The sequence below is a fragment of the Parasteatoda tepidariorum genome, chromosome 4, assembly GCF_982258835.1.
Source record: "Parasteatoda tepidariorum strain Cologne lab strain chromosome 4, Ptep-v5.0, whole genome shotgun sequence".
Lineage (NCBI taxonomy): Eukaryota > Metazoa > Arthropoda > Arachnida > Araneae > Theridiidae > Parasteatoda > Parasteatoda tepidariorum.
Window position 1 is genome coordinate 56,834,600 of NC_141758.1, and position 25,676 is coordinate 56,860,275.

General features: G+C 31.7%; 1 protein-coding gene across 2 annotated transcripts in view; it reads left to right on the forward strand.

The window, feature by feature from the left end:
- Positions 1-25,676, forward strand: part of LOC107440994 (equilibrative nucleobase transporter 1) — a 104,953-nt gene that overhangs the window by 39,471 nt on the left and 39,806 nt on the right. For both annotated transcript variants that reach the window (XM_016054115.5, XM_016054114.4), the window contains exons 4-5: positions 11,685-11,731; positions 14,539-14,615. In XM_016054115.5, coding sequence (XP_015909601.1) covers positions 11,685-11,731; positions 14,539-14,615 — 124 coding nt within the window. The remainder of the gene's footprint in view (positions 1-11,684; positions 11,732-14,538; positions 14,616-25,676) is intronic.

Sequence of the window (25,676 nt, forward strand, 5' to 3'; positions counted from 1 at the left end):
ACGTTATCCGAAACCAGCTATTTGTGTAACTGTTACTGCAAGCCGTGAATCTCAGATTTGTGAAAAACAGAACAGAGATGACTATTGTCAGTACATTTTCGCCTACTCAAAGAAGATAACCCTAATAAAACGACTTTGTCAATTATATCTAATTACAAGATTGATAACAATACGCTTGTAAGAATTAAAGACAATGGATTGAAATCTGTTGTTGTAATACCGAAATCCATGAAAGACAGAACATTGATTGATTGCCATGATGATGTCGGACATATGGATGCCAAGAAAACCCTTCACAACTTGCAGCAGCGCTATTGGTGGCCACAAATGCGAAAGGATACCAAATTATATGTTCGAAGCTGTCATAAATGTCAAATTGTTAATCGTCGAACTGCCAACGCTTATGGCTTATTACAGCAATTGCCGATTCCTACAACACCGTGGGAAATTGTATCTGCTGATCACATAATTTGCTTACCGCAATCCAAATCTGGTAACACCAACATGCTCGTTCAGATTGACCATGCCACACGCTATGTTATTGCGACACCTTCTACTTCTCTCGCTGCTCATACAGTGACTGACGCACTATATCACAACATCATACTTCGATATGGGCCGCCCAGCATGTATTTATCAGACAGAGGAACTGCGTTTACAGCGCGCCACACGCAGCGCTTTTTACAAAAGTATGGAATACAACAGTCCATGACACCACCATATTCACCACAAGCTAATAGCATTGTTGAACGCGCCAATGGTGTCATTGCATCAACTTTGAGAAAAATAATTGATGGACATCCAGAAAAATGGGATGAATTATTACCTAACGCTTTATTAGCAATCAACACCACACAACAAAATTCAACTAAAAGATCCCCATTTTATTTGCTTCATGGATATGAACCACGCCTTCCACGTGAATTGCACATTGCAAGTTTCATCGATGACACGCCACGTGAAGATCAACTTGACCTTCTTACTTTAGCCAGGGCCGAAGCCGTAAATAATGTGTACGAAAAACATCTAGATAATAAGCGCAGATTCGATCTTCATCGTCGATCACATTCATTTAAGACAGGAGATCTCGTCTTGTACGACTGGCCTAAACAAGGAGATCATAAACTTTCTCCCATTTATAGAGGACCGTTTCTGATTGTTCGTCCAGTCGGGGCCGTATGCTTTTTTTTTTCTTTTCTTCCAGACGTGGACACGTACCTAGGTTTGCAAAACCTTTAACCGTATAGTCCACGTCTGGCCACAGGTCTAGCTAATACATAGGTGCATCACATTAGTTAAAAAAAAAAAAAAAAAAAAAAAAAAAGAATAAAGAAAGTGTAAATGAAAAACAAAATTTTGAAGAAAGTTACAATAGATGACAGTAATTAAAAACTTAATGGATAAGTAACATTGAAAGATGAAAAGATCAGAGTTGCTACATGCATGGTATGAAGCTCTCTCTAAGAGGCTGTAAAATAGGAATTTTGAAATACTTGGAAAAAAAAGGTAATTGAATCTCGTAGAAGAAAAGAAAAGGAGTTTTTAGAGTTTCTCTTTAAGGGGATCAATTCAACTAGAGTTTGTGAATAAGAAAGTTTTGAGCATTTCTCATGGAGAATTGTGAGTTCAACTGAAAGTTTGTGAATTCAAGAAGAATAAATTAAAGTTTTGAAGTAGTCACTGACTATAAGAATGTAGGAGTCACTGAAACTGCCGGGGTGGAGGCGTAGAATTTTGAATCGATACAGATCTCTGTGTGCAAAAATCGCATTGGAGGATAAGTTAATGTGGATTAAAATTTGATCGAAGTGCGGAGAGTGCAGTCTTGTAGCTTGGGCAATCTGCAGCATAAGCTGGGTGATGGGGACTGTGTGAAGTACCAAAGTACGTATTAGAGTGCCAGCAGTTGATGCAGTGATGGGTGTTTGAATTGCATTCGCTGGAGTGATGTTGGCTACCACAGGTCACGCATGTTGCGAATTCCTGTTGACATTGATGAGTCTGGTGGTCAAGACCTTGACACCATGAACATCTCCTGAGGATTAATCTTTTCTTAACTATGCACTTATTTAGTCCTATGAAGATGAATCTAGCCGAAAGGAGATTAGTTGCGAGTCTATGGGAGACGTTGACTATGATGTGGTGTTTGTCTGTAGCTCTTTTATGAGGTATGGATTTGACGTATTTTATTACGTTATTGTTGCTGGGTGTGTCACAGTTTCTTTGGAGAATATTAGCGATGTCTGTGCCATCGAAGTGAGCTGGTGCATTAAGTATAATGAGCGGAGTAAGGCGTTGCTCTTTATCTTTGAAGTGAAGTTTGTTTTCAATGCTTTTTGTCAAATTGACCTTATCATCTTGTGTATGGAATTTTATTTCAACGAGATTCTTCGTTTTGTATACTTTTTTCACAAGTGGTTTTGGATTAGATTTGTTTATGATATTTATAATGTCGTCAGGTTTGGAGCCATCTTCTGTGGTGATAATGATTGGGACAGGAGAACGTGTACTCATCAGGGTCTCACTGTTCAGAGGGCCGCAGCAAGTGTTCTTCATGTCAGCAAGTTGAACGGAAATTGTCTTGATTTGATGTTCTAAATTCTTCAAGTGAGTGGAGTGTTCGACTTTGTCAGATCGTGACTGTTTGAGAGAAGTTAAAATTTGATTCTGTTTGTTGAAAAGTTCTCTAATTTTGTGGACGGTGTCTTGACAGACCTTTCTCTGGGGTATCGGGAGTTTAAACTTGTTTCCGGTTTTGTAATCTATGCTGTTGATGAGATTTGCGAGCAGTTTATCCAGGTCATCGGACGGATCTAGGAGGGGCCAGTCTGAAGTTGAGGCGTTGTCAGTTGGAGTAGAATTAGGCGATGATGAAATCGAAACAGTATGTTCCTGTTCGCTGTTACTGTTGATGATATGTTTGCATTGTGGATTGATTGATGCTGATTCTAGTAGAATATTGTGACCGGTAGAGGGATGGCCAAAAGATGAGGGATGCTCAGCAGAATGCCTAGGCTCACCGGAGAAGAGTGGAGTTGAGCTGACACCTCTTCTATATGGTCTTTCAGTTTTCTTATGCATTGATGGCGTGGGGAAATCTCCACGTGCCTTGGGTCTTGATACATCACTTTGTTCACCATAAGTTTGCATGTCATCTATGTTACCAGACGAGGACATAATGCAGAAATTAATGGGGATAATGGGGAGTGAGAAAACAAAAGGGAAATTGAAATTTTTTTGGAAAATTAAGCAAAATGAGAAAAATGGCAGTGGTGAGTCATGTTCCAACCTCCGCGGGTTCCTTGAGATGTTAATACACTATATTTAGATGTGAATCCGATGCTCCATTGCAAATAATTATGATAATGATGCCGCCCCCGGTTATACACATAAGAGGTCACTAAAAGCTATTGTAACTATAAAAAAACGGATCTGAAGAAACTAAGAAGTTGAGGCCGGTGGTCAGAGCGATAAGAGTAAGGCAACTTCAAATTGGGACAGAAGTCAGAATGATAACGGTGTAACCAGTGGCGACATGCATACAAAAACTAGAAGTATATGATGTACTACACTAGCAAAAATTAATTTTAAAATGAGTTAAATGTATAAACTCTGATTAAAGTTGAAAAAGAAAAACAATGAAATATTTAGGTTGAGTTAAGGGATGGAAAAGCATATGATAGGATACAATAAAATAACATTGATGGATACGGGGAATATTGAGCGTATAAATACATTTGAACAAGAATTAAAATTTTTATGCATCAGATTGACTCTTGGCCAGAGATGTTGACTAAAGAAGATGTTAAATGATATGGGTATAGGCGGTCGCTATATCGACATTGACTAGCTTATAAAAATAAAATGAGATAGAAAGAATGTTGTTCTAAACGTGATTGTATGCTTCGGCAGATGGTATGGCCAGGGAATGTCATTAAAACAAGTTATTGAAGCGCAGCAAATTTCTTCTGATGTACTGGAAACTGGAGAAAGAGTATAGCCCTAAGCTATGTAGTACTGTTCCATTGGACGTTGTGCAAACATATGTTGGTAATAGTGAAGTACATGCTAGTAACATAGTTAGATTAAAAATATACAGAGATGCAAAATAAAACTTTAATGGTACACAAGTAAAACATAATGAAGAATAATAATGCCCTAACATATGTAAGATGATACTAAAAAGCTTTGAAAGAACATATGTAGAATAAGAAACAAAAACTAATGACATTGTAAACACTGACTTTGATATTGGAATGTGACAACAAAAATTTGGTATATCTATCGAGAAGATTAAAAGATACTAAAAAATTAATTAATAAAGAAATGATGGAAAAGGCGTGATGAGAAGCACTTAACTGTAATTGTATTCATGAAATTTGTATTGATTGTCGCTATGGGGAATGGAACATCAGTTAACATTGAAAAGTGATGTGATTTTAAAATTTATAATTGCGATCGATCAAAAACAGTTGGGGGAAAGACATATAAAAAAATTAGACTAAAATACCAACGATAAGATATTATTTAAAGTGTACAAAGTCAGCGTTTACAAATGACAAACTTCAACATAGCGACAGCCTATACCTATGCGTGACATATTTTAAAAAGATACTGATTATGAGAGTACCAGGCCGCCGGAAAGTTAAAACTTTATAAAATAGGAAGGATAATCGCATGGGCGAATGCAATGAAGTGTTTTGAGCCGGAAATGAAGACGATAAAAAAAATATTATTTGTTGAAAATTGCGATGGAATCCACTTGCAGTGGATGACACGTTAATATGGCGGCCTGATACTCTAAGCCTAGATCAATGGAACATCGGATTTCAAACACTCAGAAATGGAAAAATAGGCCCGCCAGAGGCCGGAAAAGACTCACCGGAGATGCCATGGGGAATTACATCCTGTTTTTAATAAGATTTAGCTAGAAGAAAGGACTAATTAATGCTTTTAAAAGCGTATTTTTGGAGCTCCTGAAGGAGACGTACAACATCTTCGTCCATATCACATGCGAGATACGCCAGTCACCCAGGAAGAAGAGAGCTCGGAAGAAAAGGAAGAATCAGTTTCCGAATTTCAAGATCCAGTAGAAAGCATCCCGGATCCTGAAAATTACCCGAACATCATATCGAGCCGCTACGATCTGCGACGCAATCGACGCCCGCCTGAAAGACTTATTAGACGAAATCTGTCCTAGAACCTTAATGTTTACGCTTCAATGTAGATATCTACATTTAGCATTGAGCGGGGCCGAATGTAAGGTTCGTATAAGTTTGATTTTATTACAGCAGAGAATAGTTTAACTTTCATATAAAAAGGTGGCAAAATTCAGATATGTAAATAGAACTCTTCGCAAACGCATATATTTCGCTGTTATTATTTTTCATTAAATACTTTTATAAAATATCTCTTCGCTTATTTACTGTATTGCAGATTAATTAAATTCCTTGTCATTCAACTTTATCTTATATATATATATATTAAAACCGTCGTTGAACAGCCGACTTAATTTTGGGTTTACGACTACTTAGTAGCCTTGTAATTTTGAACCAGTCCAATAGTTTGTTCAGAATTACTGGATTGGGTTCAGAATTACAAGGTTACGGAGTTGAACATTGCAATAGAATTGGGTTGGCTATTTAGACAAAATATAAATACTGGGGAGATGAGCGAGGACAGAAGGGAATTTTATAATTATAATTTATGAGAACGTAGCAAAGATTTCTATGAAAAAAGTTTTGGGTGTTAATTTTTCAGAAAAAAAGTCCAATTTTACTGAACTATAATGAATAAATACTTCTTTATTAATATTTATTCATTCCATTGGGTTCGAATCGGGTATAAAGTTAAGCCCTCAACTGATTTTCCCCCCAAATCTTAGATTTTAAGAATGTAATAAAAATATCTTCATTATATTATAATATATTGTTTTCTTTTTTTTGCAAAACTTATTGGAACGAGGTTTTCAAGTATGCCCTCTGCCTTTCACATTATATTTCTTTTGTATGCGCGTAATATTGATTTTTCCTAGCATTTTAAGTAATTCCTTACAACCGGAAATTTCGAGCACAATGCATAAATTATAAATGAATTTAATGAAAAAGATTAATTACTCATAAAATATTTTCAAGATTAATTACTTAAAAATTGCACATAATAGACTCGGAAATTTCTCGCAATTCTGCTGCAATGTAACGAAATCATAATTAATATTCGCTTGTTTCTTTATTTGAAACATGCAAAATAACTCGTAATTCATGAAAAAATTGCATTTTTATTTTATTTTATTTTGTTTTATAGATTCTGAGTTGTTACTTAATTTAATAAGAGACTTAATCTCACTTTACAGTTTTTACTCATAAATTTATATTATTAAAATTTTTAACCATAAACATCTTATGAATGTAGCTGTAGCATTAACAGCACATGTGTAGTCCATGGGACTAAAGGGCGCAAAATGACGAAGACCTCTAGATTAGATCATTTCATTGGATTAGACTTATGTCAGAAAAACTGTAGAATAACTTACCGCGGTACAGCGCTCCAAGAGAAGAAAAGAAAAAAAGAAGCACTCTGAATAATTGTTAATCTTGTGATTGGCTTCACGTATACTTGAACTCTATCTTACTGGTTTACAGAGGTGACCTCAAAGTTGCTAATTAATTAGTGCAGACGGTATTTTAAGTTACGAAATCGGGTACTAAAACGTACTTTCTCCGAATAAGCATACCTTTATTTCGACGAATTTGTGTTCCTTACCCTCAAAATATGGGTGATAGCCACAATCTGGGAAATATGATCCGCGATAGCTCTGGGAATAGAGTGTTTGCCTTCCAATGAGGCGAACCGGTTCGAATCCCAGTCGATACGAATCCCACGTCCGGCTTGCACCGATCACAGTGCTGACGTGTAATATCCTCAATAGTAGACGGATCATGGGTTAGAGTCTCCTTTCCGTCAGGCTAACCGTGGGAAATTCTCGTGATCTCCATGTAACGTAAATGCGGGTAAGCTCCATCAAAAAGTCCACCACGAAGGCAAATTTCTCCCATTACGCGATCCAGGAGTTCCCTTGTCTTCTGGATTGGATTCAAAATTACAAGGCTACAGAGTTGAACGTAAGTAGTCGTAAACCCATAAAATTGGGTCGGCTGTTCAACGACGGTTATAAAATTATAAAATCTGGGAAATATTTTCATAATAGTTTGGTCAGGAGAACGGTCCAAAATTTGGAGATCTCAATGTTAGTTTAACATTTTGCATATTTTGCCATGTCTCGGTACGTTATAATCGAAAAATTTCTGCACACAATAATAATAAAATTCGATTATTTAAAGATAATTTTTCATTCATAAAATAATTTTTATTTATTATTTTTAATTTTTTTACTTGATGGTAGTCAAAAACTCTTTTAATTGCAAACTATATAAATTTTTCCATCATTTTAAGGAATGTAATTTTACATGGCAAACTACAAAGTTTGAATGAAATCGGTCGAATAGTTTCTGAGGAATCGAATTTTAAAAGAAAGCGTTATATTTAAACATCGAGTCCTAGTACTACGTGAGGATCTGATGATTAGATCAAAAAATTTTCAATTAGTTTTTTTTTTCCTATTGTATAAGAAACCCGAAGAAAAAAGACTACAGAGTGTGATGATTTTTTTTACGAATGAAATACTAATGTACTATTATTTCCTTTTTATTAATGTAATTATTAATGTCATTATAAATGTTTTATTAATGTTATTATTTAATGCAATTTTACAAATATGCAAAAGAAACTATTATAATTTTTGAAATTCATATTGTACCTATCAAATATAATAAACTTTTACATTGTCCCCATAATCCGACCAAATCATACTTTTTATGATGATTATGAACATGCGCTGCCTAAGTTTGTTTCATTACTTTTTATAAAGATATCTAAAGAAATAATTTCATTTTTATTTTACTCTCGGAGTTTCAACAAAAATAAATTTTTTAATTTTATTAAAAAAATTTATTCAGGAAGCGTCAAACATCATTACGTCAAACATTCGTGCTACTAATATAAAATAATGATTTTTTTAATCCATGTAAAATATAGTTCTGAACATGTAATTAAGTATGGCATGCTTTTACTCACTGATTTATTGGATATTGTCGCACTCATTTTAAAATACTAACAGAGAAGTAGCGTGTTTAGTTTGTTCGTGAAATCATGAAATAACAATAAAATAATCATAATACTTAGCTACCGCACATAAAATACCCTATTAAAAGACAAATAATATGTATTTGTTTTATGCTGTAAGTTTTCCTGTTTACATTTTGTGAAACTGTTAAATGTATAATCCAAACACAAACAATTCGAATCCATCGAACCATTAAATTGGTTACGATTTAGAGAGATTTAAGCTCGTATCTACAATGGTGATAAAAAGTAAAGTGATCAATTTTGTCGATTGGAGTGATATCAGATGCGATCTTGATAATGAAAATATATTTTTTACATGATTAAATACAGTTAATAAAATGAAATTATTATATTAAATATTCTCTGTAAAGATGTATTGAGATAGTCCTTTTTGTTAAATCATTTTTTATTGTTAATAAAGTGTACATGGAACCCTTTAAAGATATGCGAAGAAATTTTGATTATTAGACTGTTAAGGTTTCGGTTATTAGACAGTTAAGGTTTAACAGTTAAGGTTTTAGGATCGCCACCCTCTCTGTTAGTCAGAGAATTTTCAACGCTTCCTACGAAAAACGGTAATAAAAAATAACAAATTTTATGCCCCATTTTTAAAATTTTTGAACTTTTAGTTATGATACACTTCTATCTTCCTCATCATAGTTAGCCAGACAGTCCAATGTGAGCCAATGGCTTCCTCTGAAGATTTCTCCATGTTGACTTCTGATTTATCTTAAATCTCCAATTCTTTTCGTTAATTGCAAGAAAATCAGACTCCCCTGAGTAAGCCCATCTCTAACCGCGGCCGTCCCCGCTTTCTTGTTCCAGTGGGTCTAAAAAGCAGTATTTTTTTTTATTGTATTGTCATCACTCATTCGAATCACTTGGGCCATCCAATTCATTCTATTTACTTTTATGTATTTAATAATATCAGGTTGCTTATAAATCTAGTACAGTTCAAAGTTAAATCTCCTTCTCCAGTTATTGTTTTCATTTACACCACCAAGTATACTCATCAAAATCTTTCTCTCAAATATTGCGATACAATTTTCCTCCAGTTTTGTCATTGTCCAAGCTTCAGACATATTTCTATAATTACTTTAATTTATTGGAATTATACCTAATAACCATTATATTCAAGATAGAAACGTTTTTTTTTAATACTTATTCTGATGAAAATAAAGTTTACATAAAATTAAGTGTTTCAATTAAAAATAAATTCAAGACTTCACTTTGCAGTTTAAATTAAATATTATATTTCTTAACCCTACATGAAAAGTAAAATAAGTTATGTAGTTTATGAATATAATTAGCAATACAGGATCTGTGCTGTTTCAGTACGGCTAGTATTGCATGAAACATATTTCAAAATCACATCAAAGAGAGTTATATTTTATAAGTTAACAATCGGAAATCCAAATTTAATTACATTTTTATTATTTCCACGGATAAAATACATAAATTATACAAATAAATTAACATAATGTATCCAAAACTTCATATATTCATATCATTGGACTGATTAAATTGAAAGTCAATTACATATTGATAATATCCTTTTTAATTATTTGACAATGGAGAAAAATACATTTATTATGCAAATAAATTGACCTAATTTATTTTTATTTGATTAAACTTGTTCTATGCCAATTAATTAAATTTCGATTATTTCGATATCCTTTGGAGTTACTTAACGGAGCAAATACATAAATTATATTAATAATTTAACCTAACATATTTAAATCTTCATCAAACGTGTTAAATGCGAGCTTAATTACATTTCAATTATTTCTATAATATTCTTTTGAGTTATTCAACAACGGAGAAAACACATAAAATATACAAATGAACTGACCTAATATATTCAAAACTCATTCAAACGTGTTAAAAACAGAAGGAAAGTAAACACAAATTTAAATACTTTTAAACTCTCACATAATAAATTTCCGAATTTTCTTGAAACATGCAACAGAAAAAGCATGTTTAATGTGGTTAAAGAAAAGATGAGTCAATTAATCAAAATTTAGAAAAGCGACAAGGCACAAAAATACGAAGATCTAGGCACCATTCAACTCTAAATACATCGTGATCTGTTGCAGAATTATCGCCAAGTCTTAGCAACTTCTGGGCAGCGGAATTCAGAAATTCAGAACACATATTTTTCCAAACATTAACGTGGAGAAAGTAGAATTCTTTTTCTGTTTGAAAGTGATCCTTAAAACTCTGTGGCTCTTTAATTTATTTGTAAGAAAATATCTAGGTGTTTTTCAATAACCTCTTAGTCTAAGGTTTTTGCTCAATATGCGACGCATTGTTCTTTTTGACACGTTCATCTATTTAACCTCTTCATCTATTTATCTTTGATTCTTCAATAGCCTCTTAGTCTAATATTTTCATTCATTATGCGACACATTTTTTTGACACTTTCATTTATTTAACCTCTTCATCTATTTAATCTTTTATTCTTCAATAACCTCTTAACCGAATATTTTCATTTAGTATGCAAGACATTGTTCTTTTTGACGCGTTCATTTATTTAACTACTTCATCTATTTAATCTTTTATTCTTCCATAACCTTTTAGTCTAAGATTTTCATTTATTAGGTGCCATGTTGTTTTTTTTTTTTTTTTACACGTTCATTTATTTAACCTCTTCATCTATGTTATCTTTTATTCTTCATTAACCTCTTAGTCGAATATTTTCATTTATTATGCTAGACATTGTTCTTTTTGACACGTTCATTTATTCAACCTCTTCATCTATTTAATCTTTTATTCTTCAATAACCTCTTAACCGAATATTTTCATTTAGTATGCAAGACATTGTTCTTTTTGACGCTTTCATTTATTTAACTACTTCATCTATTTAATCTTGTATTCTTCCATAACCTCTAAGTCTAAGATTTTCATTTATTAGGTGCCATATTGTTTTTTTTTACACGTTCATTTATTTTACCTTTTCATCTATTTTATCTTTTATTCTTCATTAACCTCTTAGTCGAATATTTTCGTTTATTATGCTAGATATTGTTCTTTTTGACACGTTCATTTATTCAACCTCTTCCTCTATTTAATCTTTTATTCTTCAATAACCTCTTAGTCTAAGGTTATCGTTTACTATGTGGCACATTATTTTTTTTATGGTTTTGACAAGAAGAGTTTTCTTTCGACAAATGCTCTTCCAATTCTTTCCTGTTTTTTTAAGGACAGGTGTGCTTAACCAGCGTGGTTCACCCTTTTTAGTCACGTCTGCTACCCAATTTATCTCAGAAAATCTCTTTATATTTCAATGAATGAATGAGTTTTTGATGTCTAAGCGTCGGCTCAACAGAAGTCATTTTTTTTAATCTTATAATGTTATTAAACATCATTCTTTCTGAAGCTTCTAATTATTTCAATATAGTTAAAAAAAACTTTTTTTCTTTAAAAGTATATTTTTAATGAAAAAAGCATATTTTCAGAACTTAATTTGTTTTATTGATATTCTTTCACCTTTATTTCAGTGGTCTCGTTACCAGCGGATGTATTCTTTTATCATTAACCATAAGAGGTAAATATCAAAATTTTTATCCATTATAGCTCATTTTATTGTTTTTATTTGATGCAATTAATGTCACAGCAAGAGAGAGCGAATGCGATGGTCCGTAACAAGAACCCCTTTTTAATAGCGGAAAAATTGCTACTTTCAATAACTTCTACAATGTGTTTTTTTCTCTCAATTAGTTTTAATAATCTTTAATAAATAGCATAAAAATATCACTAAGTTGATTATGCTCAATCGTTTTCTTTAGTTTACTTTTTCCATACGTTCATAATCCCTCTTATTTTGAGAATCTAGAATCCAAATCCGTCAGCAGCAAAAAAAGTATGCTGTATGTTATTCAGAGAAAACACGTTTTTTCTGGGGGGGGGGTCTAATTTTGTAACTTAAGATATCGTCTGTACTAATTAATTATCATAGTTAAGGTAAGGCCTTCAAACCATTAAGGCAGTGTTTCCCAAAGTGTGGTACGCTTACCCGCAGGGGTACAGGAACAGTTTAGAGGGGGTTCTCGTTCTTGCAACAAACTAAATTTTTTTTTAATTTATTTGAAAACAAAGCTAGCCATGAAAATTTACGATTACGCATATTTCTATTGGCTATTTTTTGCAGAGTTAACAGTTAATAATTAGTAGTTTCAACAGCCAGTTATGATTTTTAACTTTTGTGCAATTTTTTTACAGTAAAAAATATATTCATTTTTTTTTATTAGTGATACACAGCGTTACCAAAAATTTAGAAAGGGTACCCAAAAGTCATAAGTTTGGGAAACACTGCATTAAGGTAATCCGATCATTCGATGAAAAATTAATCAAGATGATCGCTTTTTTATTTATCACACTTTATAGCCAGTTTTCGGCGTTTAATTTCAAATTAATGAACAAGAAACAAGAAGTTTGGAAGAGTATTATTAAAAGTTTTTTATTGAATAGTATATAAAAATGTAGATAAATTGTAACACAAATATGATTCGAAACATGAAAAGCACATTTGGCGAATAAATCCACCTATCACAAAAAAACAGTATGTCACAGTTTTATGACGAAAAGAGTTGTTCTTGTAGATGGATTCCGATAAAAAAGAAATGAGTTTTTGTAAAAATTACGTATGCCATTGCATTGTGGAAATTGCCTTTCAATGTTGCCGATGAAGTTACAGGAATCAAAAATATGGAGCAAAGATCAAATTGAAATAATTTTTGTTCCAGCACCAAATTTGAAGACCGAGGAGGAAGACTCAAGGCGGAAACTTATCTATCAAGTTAAAACATTACTTCTTAGGTTTGAAGATCTGGTTGGCTAATTCATGAGAAACAACTTAATCGCTAAAAAAGTAATAACTGGAACCCAAGATTACGTATTTAGACTCTTACCAGTTACAGTGTCTCATTCGGAGACATGAGGGGTCCGTTCAGCATAACATCCCAGACTATCAATTTTAAGCTGCCATAATGGTCTATTTTTTGGACAGCGGAGAATAAATAAACAATCCACGTTTCTCTTCATATAAAAGTATCAACTAGAAGCACGTTATCTGTCCTCTAATCTGACCGAGATATTGGTCTAGAAATTGACCATTAGGAAGCAAAAGTTTGATGTTATCGAGAAATTCAGCAATTTGGATAACCGTAAGACCCCTAGGTCATCAAGGAAGTGTAACTGATATGTGCTTTTGGATCTCTAAGATCAATTTCTTAGGTTGTTTAGCTGATTCCGGCTTCATTTTAATGGACGACACCACATGGCTACGTAGGCCTCATCATTTCAAAGAATTTCTGGTATCTGAAAATAACAGCTTAGAACAATTTCTGGAATATGAAGATAATCAATGGATTGATTGATAAGCCAGATGCCTGACATGAATCTCATAATGGATGATTGAAACTACTCTAGCAGACAAGTTGCTGTTTTGAGTCCTCTTTCATGCTCGTTAAATGAGCTGGTACACTGGTCTCAGCTCTCCATTTCAATGTCTGAAAACTAAGGAACATTAACAGTTACTCTATCACACGACCTATGCCTATACTCCGAAGAGGCATGCATAGCTTTATGCTGTCGCTGCCAGGAGAGCAGACAGGATTCCGACAAAGCTTGTTCTCGCCAATCTCCACGATTTTAATTGGCAGCGTAACTCATTCAACATTAGTAAAATACGTTTAAGTTCAAATTTCTACGAGACGCAGAATTAAATTTAGACTCAAAAAACATTTGGCACCTTTGCATGGGATTGGAGGTCGATGTAATAGTTAGGCGCAAGCTTCTCATTAAAGATAAGTAGTTTAATGTATGTTGCGTATTGACATGTTTTTAAAAGGCAACAATTGATGTAACTCCTTATCGCATGACTCAAGTTTTGAAAAATTATAGAATTACTTTAAATTCTGGATCCATGCAAGGCTCACATACACATATACATACATACGTACGTAATTACATACATACGTGCGTACATACATACATACATGCATACATACATGCATACATACATACATACATGCATACATGCCTACATGCATACATGCATACGTGCGTACATACATACATACATGCGTGCGTGCGTGCATGCATACATACATACATACATACATACATACATACATACATACATACATACATACATACATACATACATACATACATACATACATACATACATACATACATACATACATACGTATCGTGCGTGTGTACATACATACATACGTACGTGCCTACTTACGCACGCACGCACAGGGTGTCTGTTTCAATTTGTTTTATTGTATTTTTTATTTATTCAAATGAAATAACGGAAGTTTTTTTTTAAAATTTTGTTTCTAGAGACATCATTTTTACTGTTTCCTTCGTTGATTTTGATGTGCCTTGCTGGTGTACCTCTACGTTTAGCTAATATGCAGGTAAAGTCATTAATTAATTACTATCTTAAAACTTAAACTGTACAAAATTCCGGATCTAAAAAGGTACCAGTAATCAGGGTGCCAATACTTTTTACCGTAAAATCCACTTTTACCGGAACATGTTACGAAACAAAAAATCTGATATACCGTAATTGTTACAGTAATGATTACCGCAAATTCTCTGAAACACTGATTAAATAAATATGAATGTAAAAAAACGGTATCATATTTTGCGGTTAAAATGACTTTTAAGGAGACTGCACCCAAAGTATCGGTACTTTAAACGATAATTTGATTCGGAATTTTTTATTGAGAATTGTTCCTCTTCCAAAAAATGTATTTTTGGAATCGTATTTTTGTTTTTTTTGTTTATATGTGATTGATCCTAAATCGTAATTCATGACATGAATTATGCCATTATGAATTATCCCTTTTGTGCAATCTTACTATTCATTACGAATATGAGGGTATTTGTTTTAAATGAATGCTTTATTTAACAAAATATTAAATTCAATTGTAATACGCTTCAAATAATTTTACCAAAATCTAATAATAATTTTTTTAAAGTTAGTGGCTTTTAAAATTGTTAGATTTCTTAGATTTCTATTTTTAGATTGGATAGGATAAATATAATTATGGATAAATTTAATTAATTAATTTAATTCAATTTATAGATTATTACAATTATTAAAATCAATAAATGCTTTTCGATAAAAATCCCAATTTGTTGCGCAAATTAGGGTCTAGAACATTTTTAAAGAATTGTTACATTGCATGTAACTTACATATAATGATTTTAATTACATTTTATGTTACAAAAAATTTCATTTAATTGCTATGAAATTTCTAAAACGTTTTTTTATTTTTTTTATTTTCAATTTTAAACTTTTGTTGTTCATAAGATAAGCATTAGACATACAAATTATTCCGCAGCAATGAATTGTAGGTTATGGATACTTTGTTGTGATCATTTCAGCATATATAAGTTTCTAATAAATGTTTGTAAATAATCTTGTTCAATCCTATGCGATACATGAAACAATCATTTACTATCTTAACATTTAAGCACTTGTTGCTGATTTAGGTAAGGCATAATTGATCAACATATTCATTTACAGTAAAAAACTGTAAGTTTTGAAACATTATATCAATATCAATATGTATTATCCATTTTAATTTTGTCCCGCAGTGGACTGATCGTTAAGACACGCTTCCCAGTAGAACATCGAAGTCAAGCATCACTGGCTGCGGTCAGTGAGCTGGTGGGTGACCACTATGAGAAAAATTAGTTTAAATTGTTTAAAACTGAGCAAGATATGAGTAATTCTTTTATACTACTCATGCGCGGAAAAAATAAAAATAAAAATTTTCTTAATTTTGTAGGGAATCGTATTTGGCAACTAATAAAAAAGTCCGCTTTGAATATCTTAAAAAGTTTTAAGCAATTTTCAATGTAGTTTTCGTACTTTTTAGAAGAAAGCCCTAAATGATAAGGATTTTTCTACAAATATTATATTGTATCATAATACAGAATTTAATAACAAGTTATACCTTACAATGGAAGTTCATACACCAAAAACACAGGCGAGAAAATAAAATACTTTTATGGGGGATGATTTCCAACAATTCGGATGTCCTATTTATTAAATGTTGTTTAATACTAAAAAATGAAATACATGGAAAACCCCTTATGATTTTGAGCATTCTTTTAAAAAATACGAAAAATACTTAGGAAATTGCATGAAACTTTTTAAATTTTTATGATATTCAAATCGGACTTTTTCTATTAGTTGCCAAATACGACTCACTACAAAATTATGGAGAAATTTTTTTTTAATTTTTCCCACTCATGCGCAGTATAAAAGAAATACTTTAATTACTCATATCTTGCTCTGTTTTAAATGAATTTTTCTCAAATTTTAAAATAAAAATTTGATAATTAATTTTAAATTGCTCCAAAAATTTTCTTCAATTTTATTGAATATTTTTAAAGTTATAGCATAAAAAACGTAAGACGAAAAAAATTTAGCTTTTTCATAAAAATGTCCATATAATAACCAAAAACATATGACAAGTCTATTGATATATTTTTCAGCAAATTGTGTTCAAAAGTATTATTTTCCGTTCATAATTTATTGTCGGTTCCACAAATCTCTAAAAGCTTTAAACTTCATTGACATGTATGAGAAATCGCATGATCTAAAAACTTCTGAAGTTATAGAAAGAGTTTCTTTGTATTTCTGTGGAAATACAAAAAAATGTATTGGTATAGATGTGTTATTTTGCCCACCCCTTGAATATTCTTTCATGAGCGAACAATGGTGAACGCTTCGTTCTACAGCTGTGCTTCTAATTGTATTTTTGTAAATAATCATTTTCACTTTTATTACTTACTTATTTAAGAATTAAATTTAATATTTAAAAATAATCTTCATTAACTGTTATACAATATGCATTCTATTATAAACTATTTTTCAAGGCCAATCCTTAAATGAAATATTTTTTAAAAATCAAATCACGAATTTGTGAAATAATATGTCAAAAATAAATAACTTCTGATCACTCTTTATCAATAAAAGGAAGTAAACTATTTTAAAGACCATTAAAATCCTGTTTCAGCCCAAAAATATCTACACAAAAAAATATAATTAATTACGACCTTGCCTTTAATGTAGACACTTATAGTTTTTTTTTTTTTTTTAATATTGTAACCGGCGTACTCAAACTTCTACTTATAATATTATAATATTTATAAGAATCGAATTAGATACATTAATTGTCAAGGCCATCTACTTTAGCGTTCAATGGTGAGATTTTTATTTTTTCAAGGTCGGTAGTCTGAGACTATCAAAATGAAGCATCAATTTTCTCACACAAATTTATTTCATTGATCAAAATGCAACGAATCGATATGATTTTTTTCCATCGATTTTGCACGCGTTTATGCAAATTTCATAATTATTGTGTTATTATTATGCAATGCTTTGCTTCATTTTGATATTTGTTATGCTAATAATACTCATACTTTAATATATTTGTTAGAAAAACAAATTATCGAGGTCAGTACTTAAAACGATTTGTGGTGAATAAATATTTTATGAATCATAAATCCAATTAATCATTGGCTAGCAAATGAAAAACATCGCGTCGATGATTTTAGTTTTGAGTTATTTAAAGACGTGTAAATTAAAAAACCATTTTATGTTATGGAATTAAAGGTGATGGTTTTTTTAATACAAAAAAAAACTGTAGCTTAATAAGTTTCTTAAGTCTAAAGATTATAATATTTTAAACAAGATAAACCATATAGCTGAAAATGGAAAAAAAATCTTGATCTTGAAATTGTGTTAGAGTTGCAGGCCGAAAAATTCCTGATAGATTTGCCAGCGTTGCCTTGCTTTAGGTCAATGTTAACTTCTGTATTGATGCCCGGTGGCTGAGTGGTAGCTCTTCGCTCTCCCGTGCCACAGGTCCTGGGTTCGATCCTCGGGTCGGGCAAGGTTGACTCAGCCTTTCATCCCTTCAGTGGGTCGATAAATGAGTACCAAGCATGCTTGGGAATTAAACACTGGGGGTTCCGCGTTTGGCTGACCACCTAACCGGAACGTCTACTTCGCACTCCAAAGCCCAAGGTCAAGAAAATTGAGATGGGCACAGTAGGCCTTGACCCTCTATGGGCTGTCACGCCACTGAGTTTAGTTTTAACTTCTGTATTTGACTCGACAAATAACTAAAATTTCATTAGACTTTACAATCTTTTTTAGGGGCGTCGTTTAACGTTAAGAAAAATAAAAGCACTTAGAAATAGAAAAGAAATGTTTTTTTCTTTCTTTTTTGAATTATTGTGAAATCATTTTGTAAAATAAACAAAATTTTCAAAAAATGACAAAAAAATTACAAATTTTTTTACTTAAAGACCATATTTCTCAACGAGCTGTGGTGGCTCAGGGGATAGAGGGCTCGTCTCCCTATGTGGTGGCCCGGGTTCGAATGCCAGTGATATCTGATCGATGCTCATTTCACACCTGGCTAGCATTGACTACAGTGCTGAGGTAAAATATCCTCAGTGGTAGACGGATCATGGGTTAGAGTCCCATTGCCATTAAGCTAACTATTGGAGATTTTCGAGTTTTTTCTCTCCATGTAGTGCAAATAATGGTTAGTTCGATCAAAATCACTACTTGACGAAAGAGCTGTCTTGTCTTTTGGATTGGATTCAAAATTACAAGGCTACGGAGCTGAACATTTGCAGCCGTGAACTTAAAATTGGGTCAGCTCTTCAACGATGGTTATAAAATAAAATATTTCTAAACAAATAGGCCAAAATCATGAACTTCACCCTTTCACAGAGTGGAAGGCCAGGAAAGGATAATTCTTTTAAAATTTGCTGACCATTTTTGGAGTCCCTGTCCAAACATGGTTGTTGTTCGTTAAATAATATCGTATTATTAAAATTCTTTATTATTTTTAATATAAATTACTTTTAATATAAATATTGAGAATCCTTATCAAAAGTAAAGTAAACTAGTACACTCCTTAGATGTCGCGGTTTAACATCTAAACCAGGAAACGCAATAAAATCAAAATCTGTCCTACCACTTCTGAGAAATACAGGATTTAAAACATTGAACTTGATCAACAGAAGAAACTGGACTTAAAAAAGTGGAAGTTATATGAAATAAACATTTAAGTGAGATCTTTACAGAAAACCTTATATATTAGTTTATATAAGTACTACATCATGCTCTCTAATTAAAACAAAACAAAAAATTTTAATGAAATTTTGAATATTGTGAAAATATAAAGATATAAATATAAAGATATAAATATAAATAAAAGATAGGAAATACCACGCATTTCATGTTGATCTTTCAGTAATAAATTAAAGCAATAGCCAATACAAGGATTCCTTAACTTTCCTTGACTGGCGAAAAGTATTTTAATGTATATCTATCACTTGCATTGTTGATTATTTCATGGACTATTTTCAAAATTTATTGATTAAAAACTAATACGTATATTAAAAAATATAGATTTTTTGACTATTTATCAAATTTTTTTCGCTAAATTAGGTTATCATCACTCTAGAGAATAGAATAATTGGTCAAATGGATAATAATAATTTCAACAACATTCATCAACATAAGTCATGCTTTCTACGTAAGACCAAGTCGTCTTCAAATAATGGCAATCACCTACTTCAACAAACTACCATGATACAATTTTTGCAATATTTTGAAAAATTATTTTTTGTGCTTCGGCCTAGTTAGGTCATTTAAGAATATATTTTAAAAAATGAACAAATGAATTTTTTTTATTAAAATTTTTAAAAAAAACCGGTAATGTTAAGAGCTGGAAAAAATTTGAGAACATTAAAAAAAAAAAAAAGATCAAGGTGATTAACTGAAAAATGGGTTCTACCTTTAAAAACCTTGTTGACTGATGCTTTTTTTCCTTTCTGTTTGATTAATGTTAGAAGACAAAATTTCTGATAGAATTCAAATGTCTACTCTAAGGCCATTGCGCAAAATAATTTTTGCCAAATATAATAATATTACGAGAAGTAAAAGGAAACTTCAATGCTAACTTCCCATTGTCAAAAACGCATCATTAAAGCAGTAATTAATGAAGTTACAACTTCAACGGCAATTAAATCTCCTGCATCTCTTTTTACATTTGGAACACTAAGAAATGTTACAAAAAGTTATAAACGGTTGATCTTTCTCAAATTAAAAGCAAAGTCAAAGTTGATTAAAGAAAGCGTTCCTGGAAGTTTAAAGTTTGCTTTACGTAATGATGTTAAGCTAAATTTGTGACGTAAACTTATGTTTAATGATAAAATAACAATTAATCTAGACTTTCAAGATGGGTTAGGATACAACGGGGATAATTTTAGACAAGAAACTTCATAATTATCGAAGCACATACGAGATGGCTCTGTCATGTTATGAACATATTTCAATGCAAAAGTTATAGCTGTTGTCGTCTTCTCAAAGGCTGAAATAATTCTATGAATTTCCAAGCAGCTCCATCCCGTTTTAAGATGAACTGATGAACCAAATTCTGATTGGTTGTGAGATAAGGCTTCAATCCATAAATCTTCATCCTCAACCAAATGTTATACAAGAACAATATTAGGAAGCTGAAATGAAAGAATAAAAAAAGCACGGATTTAAACCTTATGACATACTTTTTGAGGCTTTAGTTGAAGATGTGTACTCAAATAAAAAAAAAGGATAATTTATGAGCAGTATGCGAAGAGTTTTCAGAAATCACTCATTTCTACCTGTAAAAATTGTGCAAAATTGCTTACCATGTTGCCTTTTGAAAGTTCTTCGGTTAAAGTTAGACACATCTTAAAACTAAGAGGGAAAAGCACTTCAGAAGTATTTTTAATTAATTTTTTCCATGCATTTATATTAATCCATATTTGTAAATTATATGAATCAATGGTGTGAAAGAAAATTATTTAATCGTACTTAAGTTTCATTACAGAAGCAATGAAAGTTCGAGCTGGTAAAAAAAAAAAATATATATTTTATTTACCACGAACAAATAACAATTACCACATATAGCTATTTTGCTTACATTTTTTTTTGCTTCTGTGATTTTATTTTTTAATTAAACCCAAAATTGGTTGGAAAATAACGATCATTATATGGAAAATATTTACAAAATCAAGGTGGCTTTATTCGAAACACACTATTGATGAAACAAAAAATAAGATAGTTTACATATTTCTAGTGAAACCTTACATAAAGACGCATATAAATCAAAATTAGATATCTTTAAACATTTTTAAATGATTACTGAATAAATTTCCCACGTCTAACGAACGCTAATGTTATGCATATAAAATGTAAAAATTAAACGATGAAATAAAATTTGAAGAAAAAATAATTTTAAGTTGTACGGTTTTAGTATTCGAAGAAGAAAAGAGTCCTATTTATTTCAATAATATAGGCAAAATTTTGGAGTTCTAGGGGATCCTAGGGTAGCGGTAGAAAAAGAATATTTAATAGTCCCACACAAAATGATTTATATGGTGCCCTAGAGATGGTTCTAATTGATGTTACAATTTCTTAATGATTCAACTCCTTCTTTTATTCTAGACAAGAAACTCATCAAACTTCTTAGTGAAAACGTTACATAACATAATTATCAGGTACTTATTTAACAAAGAAGTACCAAGCAGAGGAAGTTATTTAAAACAATCGTCTTCAAGGCTAAAACTTTACATAAAAGATTGGGCTGCACGTTTCTCAACGCTCTAATGAACAAGCTAAGAGATTCTTTCTTTTTACCTTAAATACAACAAGAAATAAAACGCTCACAAAAGCTGTATTTAGATTAAATACGGAAAACTTTAAAGAGAAAAAAATGTGCAGATAACGATGTGATAGATTGCATGTATTTGTAGACTACTGAATGCTGAGACGTCATTAAATCAAAGCACTTTTCAAGCAATTATAGGATTTGAATTTTTTTTTTTTTATTTTATAAAATAACGTGTTTCTGTTGATTACTGAGCGGATTTCTTTGTTGTAGGACAATAAAGAACGAATTGAAACAGGTTTTAAAACACGTAATAAGTCATTCAAAGGAGAAGGAATCAATGTCAGAATATAATGGAGTTAATTGAAAGCTTGTCATTATTGGTGTCCGTGATTTTGATCTTGAATATGGAGGTGAAAAAGGTCTTCAAAGAGATGTTTCCTTTCCTATTAGAAAATAAAAACAAATTAATTATATAGCACTGCCCTACAATCGAAAAATTAACATAAGCGAAAAAAAATTTAAAAATAAGATTTTTGCGTATTTGGCATCTATGTATAAGCTATATATATTGCAAAATAAGTTTTCCCAATATAAATTTTGTTTCATGAAATTCTATTTTAGAGTTCTTGTCATCAGCAATAGAAAGAAAATAGTTATAAAGCTACTTTTCTCGAAATCTATCTAGGAGCACTTAGTTATTTTTTTCAATTTCAAGGTAGTATAATGTGAATTAAGGCGAGATGCAAACACTCGTATTTTTCTCCGGCTGCTTTAAGCCGGAAAATTAGTATGAATTAGAGATGTAGATTAGTGTGAATTAAAAGGTGCTGTTAACGCATGCATTTCCTTCCGACTGCTGTAGCTCGAAAAAGTGGTATGAATTAGAGATGCAATTTAGTCTTAAGTAAAGTCAGCTATCTTTCTCCGATTGTTGTAAAGCGGAAAAGTAGTATGAATTAGCGATGCAATTTAGTCTGAATAAAGAGGTGCTGCTAGCACATGCATTTCCTTCCGACTGCTGTTGCGCGGAAACGTGGTATGAATTAGAGATGCAATTTAGTCTTAATTCAAGTCAGCTGAAAACGAATCTACCTTTCTCCGATTGTTGTAAAGCGGAAAAGTAGTATGAATTAGCGATGCAATTTAGTCTGAATAAAGAGATGCTGCTAACACATGCATTTCCTTCCGACTGCTTTAGCGCGGAAAAGTAGTATTAATTAGAGATGCAATTTAGTCTTAATTATAGTCAGCTGAAAACACATGTATCTTTCTCGATAGTTGTAAAGCGGAAAAGTAGTTTGAATTAGAGTGAATTAAGCTGCTGCAAACACGTGTTTTCTTCGCCGATTGTTGTAGTGCTAAAAAGTAGTATGAATTAAAGAAAGAAAAAATAGGATCAAAAGTTTTGAAACTAAAAGTATTTTCTGTTCGCTTATTAGCTTTTTATAACAGGGGGAAGGGAACACAGCTTTGTAATTCTTTTAATATATTTGAAGAGAAAATTACATTCGAAGGGACCAAATATCATAGATCTCAATTTTCATGTCATAATTAAGTTCGGATTCTAACGATTTAAATGATTTTTTTCAATCTGGAATCTTTGTGCTAGTCGTTATCCTTACTCTCTGTTTCTTTTGGCAGCTTTTTCTCTAAATTTCGAATTTCAACGCAAACGGAACATTTTCTCTGAAACTTCTGCTATAATAAATTTGATTTTCGGTTTATATATTTCTTATATTATTTATGAGAAATTTTGCTTAACATTTATTGAAAACATTTATTAATTAACACAGTTAAGATTGTGACGTATGCATGCTTAAAACGGATCATTAATGATACACTTTTAGTAACACAACAAATTTAATGTTACAGAATAAAATACAAGAATCACGTACACTTCTCTATACGGCCACAATCTACGCACTACTCATACCAAATTTCTCTCTCAGTACGATTGCTCTCCCTCTGGCCAGTTTAATTTTTCCCTTTTTATAGTTCCAAATCTAACTAACAAAAAAAAAAATTTTTTTTTCAGATATCTGATTACTATACCAAACATTTTCCAAAGATAACTGAATCAAAATTTCAACTAATTTTACTAAATAAAAGTCTTTACTTAATGCCTGAAAAAAATATCAAGCTTTAGTACATTGTCTATTATTTAGAAAATATTCCTTAACATTGAAAGTTTTTTCAACTATAATAGTATACTAATGCGTTGAAAGTAACGAAGCGACTGTAGTCATTACTTTTTTCGTAGTAAGTGTGAGTAATGCAATGAAAAAAAATTCAAAACAGTAGCTTGAGTCGCGATGGCTCAGAGGATAGAGAGTTCGCCTTCCAATGCGGCGAACCGGGTTCGAATCCCAATCGATATTAATCCCGCATCCGGCTTGCACCGACCACAGTGCTGACGTGAAATATCCTCAGTGGTAGACGGATCACGGGTTAGAGTCCCTTTGCCGTCAGGCTAACAGTGGGAGGTTCTCGTGATCTTCCTCTCCATGTAACGCAAATGCTTGTTAGCTCAATCAAAAAGTCCTCTACGAAATCAAATTTCTTTCAATGCTCGATCCAGGAGTTCCCTTGTCTTCTGGATTGGATTCAAAATTACAGGGCTACGGAGTTGAACGTTAGCAGTCGTAAACCCATAAAATCGGGTCGGCTGTTCAACGACGGTTATAAAATGAAATAAAACAGTAGCTTATAGTGATTTTTGGCAATTCTTTTTAGCATTTGTTTTCAAACGAAACAAATTCAAACCCTATTTTAGGAATCTAATTAATAAAAATCTCGTCAACGGACGTAAAAAGAAAGCCCCCGTGGATGTACGTTTTATAACATGAAACAAGCCTGGTGCAAATATACACTCATGATCAGAATTTTTATAATTCTCCATATAAATTTAATATTTTAAACCAATTATACGATTTTTTTTTATTTTTAAACTTTATTTGTTTAGTGTAAATTGTGCAATTTCGTGCTTCGTCAAAATTTGTCTCCTAAAAGTAGTTAAATATTGATTACATTTGTAATCAATTTATAATCAATGAGCCGTTTGTAATCAATGTATATTAAAAAATTTTGTAGTTAGCTAAATTTAAATTGTTCTAATTAACCACAAAAATAATGCACCTTTTTTAACCATAGAGCATGAGTCATTAAGTATAAAAATAAATTTTCTTCCTACAACTATTTCGTATTCCGGCACTAAAAATATAAATACATTCTAAATGAGTTACGAAAGTAATATTTATTAGAAGTTACGCTACTTTTTATGTAAGTGACGATCTCCATTAATATGAGCAACAGTCCTTTCCACCATCATTAATAAACACTTTTACGTTTCGACTAACGATGAAATTTTCATTAGTATGCAAGAGCAGTAATTTTAGGAATGAAATAGATGAAACTACGTCTTAGGCGTGGCATGCATACAATAACCGTTCGTAAAGTATTCTAAAATTTCTACAGTTGATCAACAGAATGTTAATTTATCTGTGTAAAGAATATGCATTGGGGTGTCTCAGAAAATTGATTTTTATTACATTGGAGAGCGTTATACAATGGGATAAACCCTTCTCGGAAATTTTGTTTCACCTCCAATGGCAAATTAAAAAGAAATCAAATAGCAATGGCAAAATCCAATGACAATTTAAGAGTTGCTATAAAAATGAGTACATATTAGCCTAGAGTAAACAATGAAGCTTTAAATGCTGGAAAAAATTTAAAACATCAAAAGAGAAGCAAATTACGCCAGGATTACACAGTGGAGAAGTAATC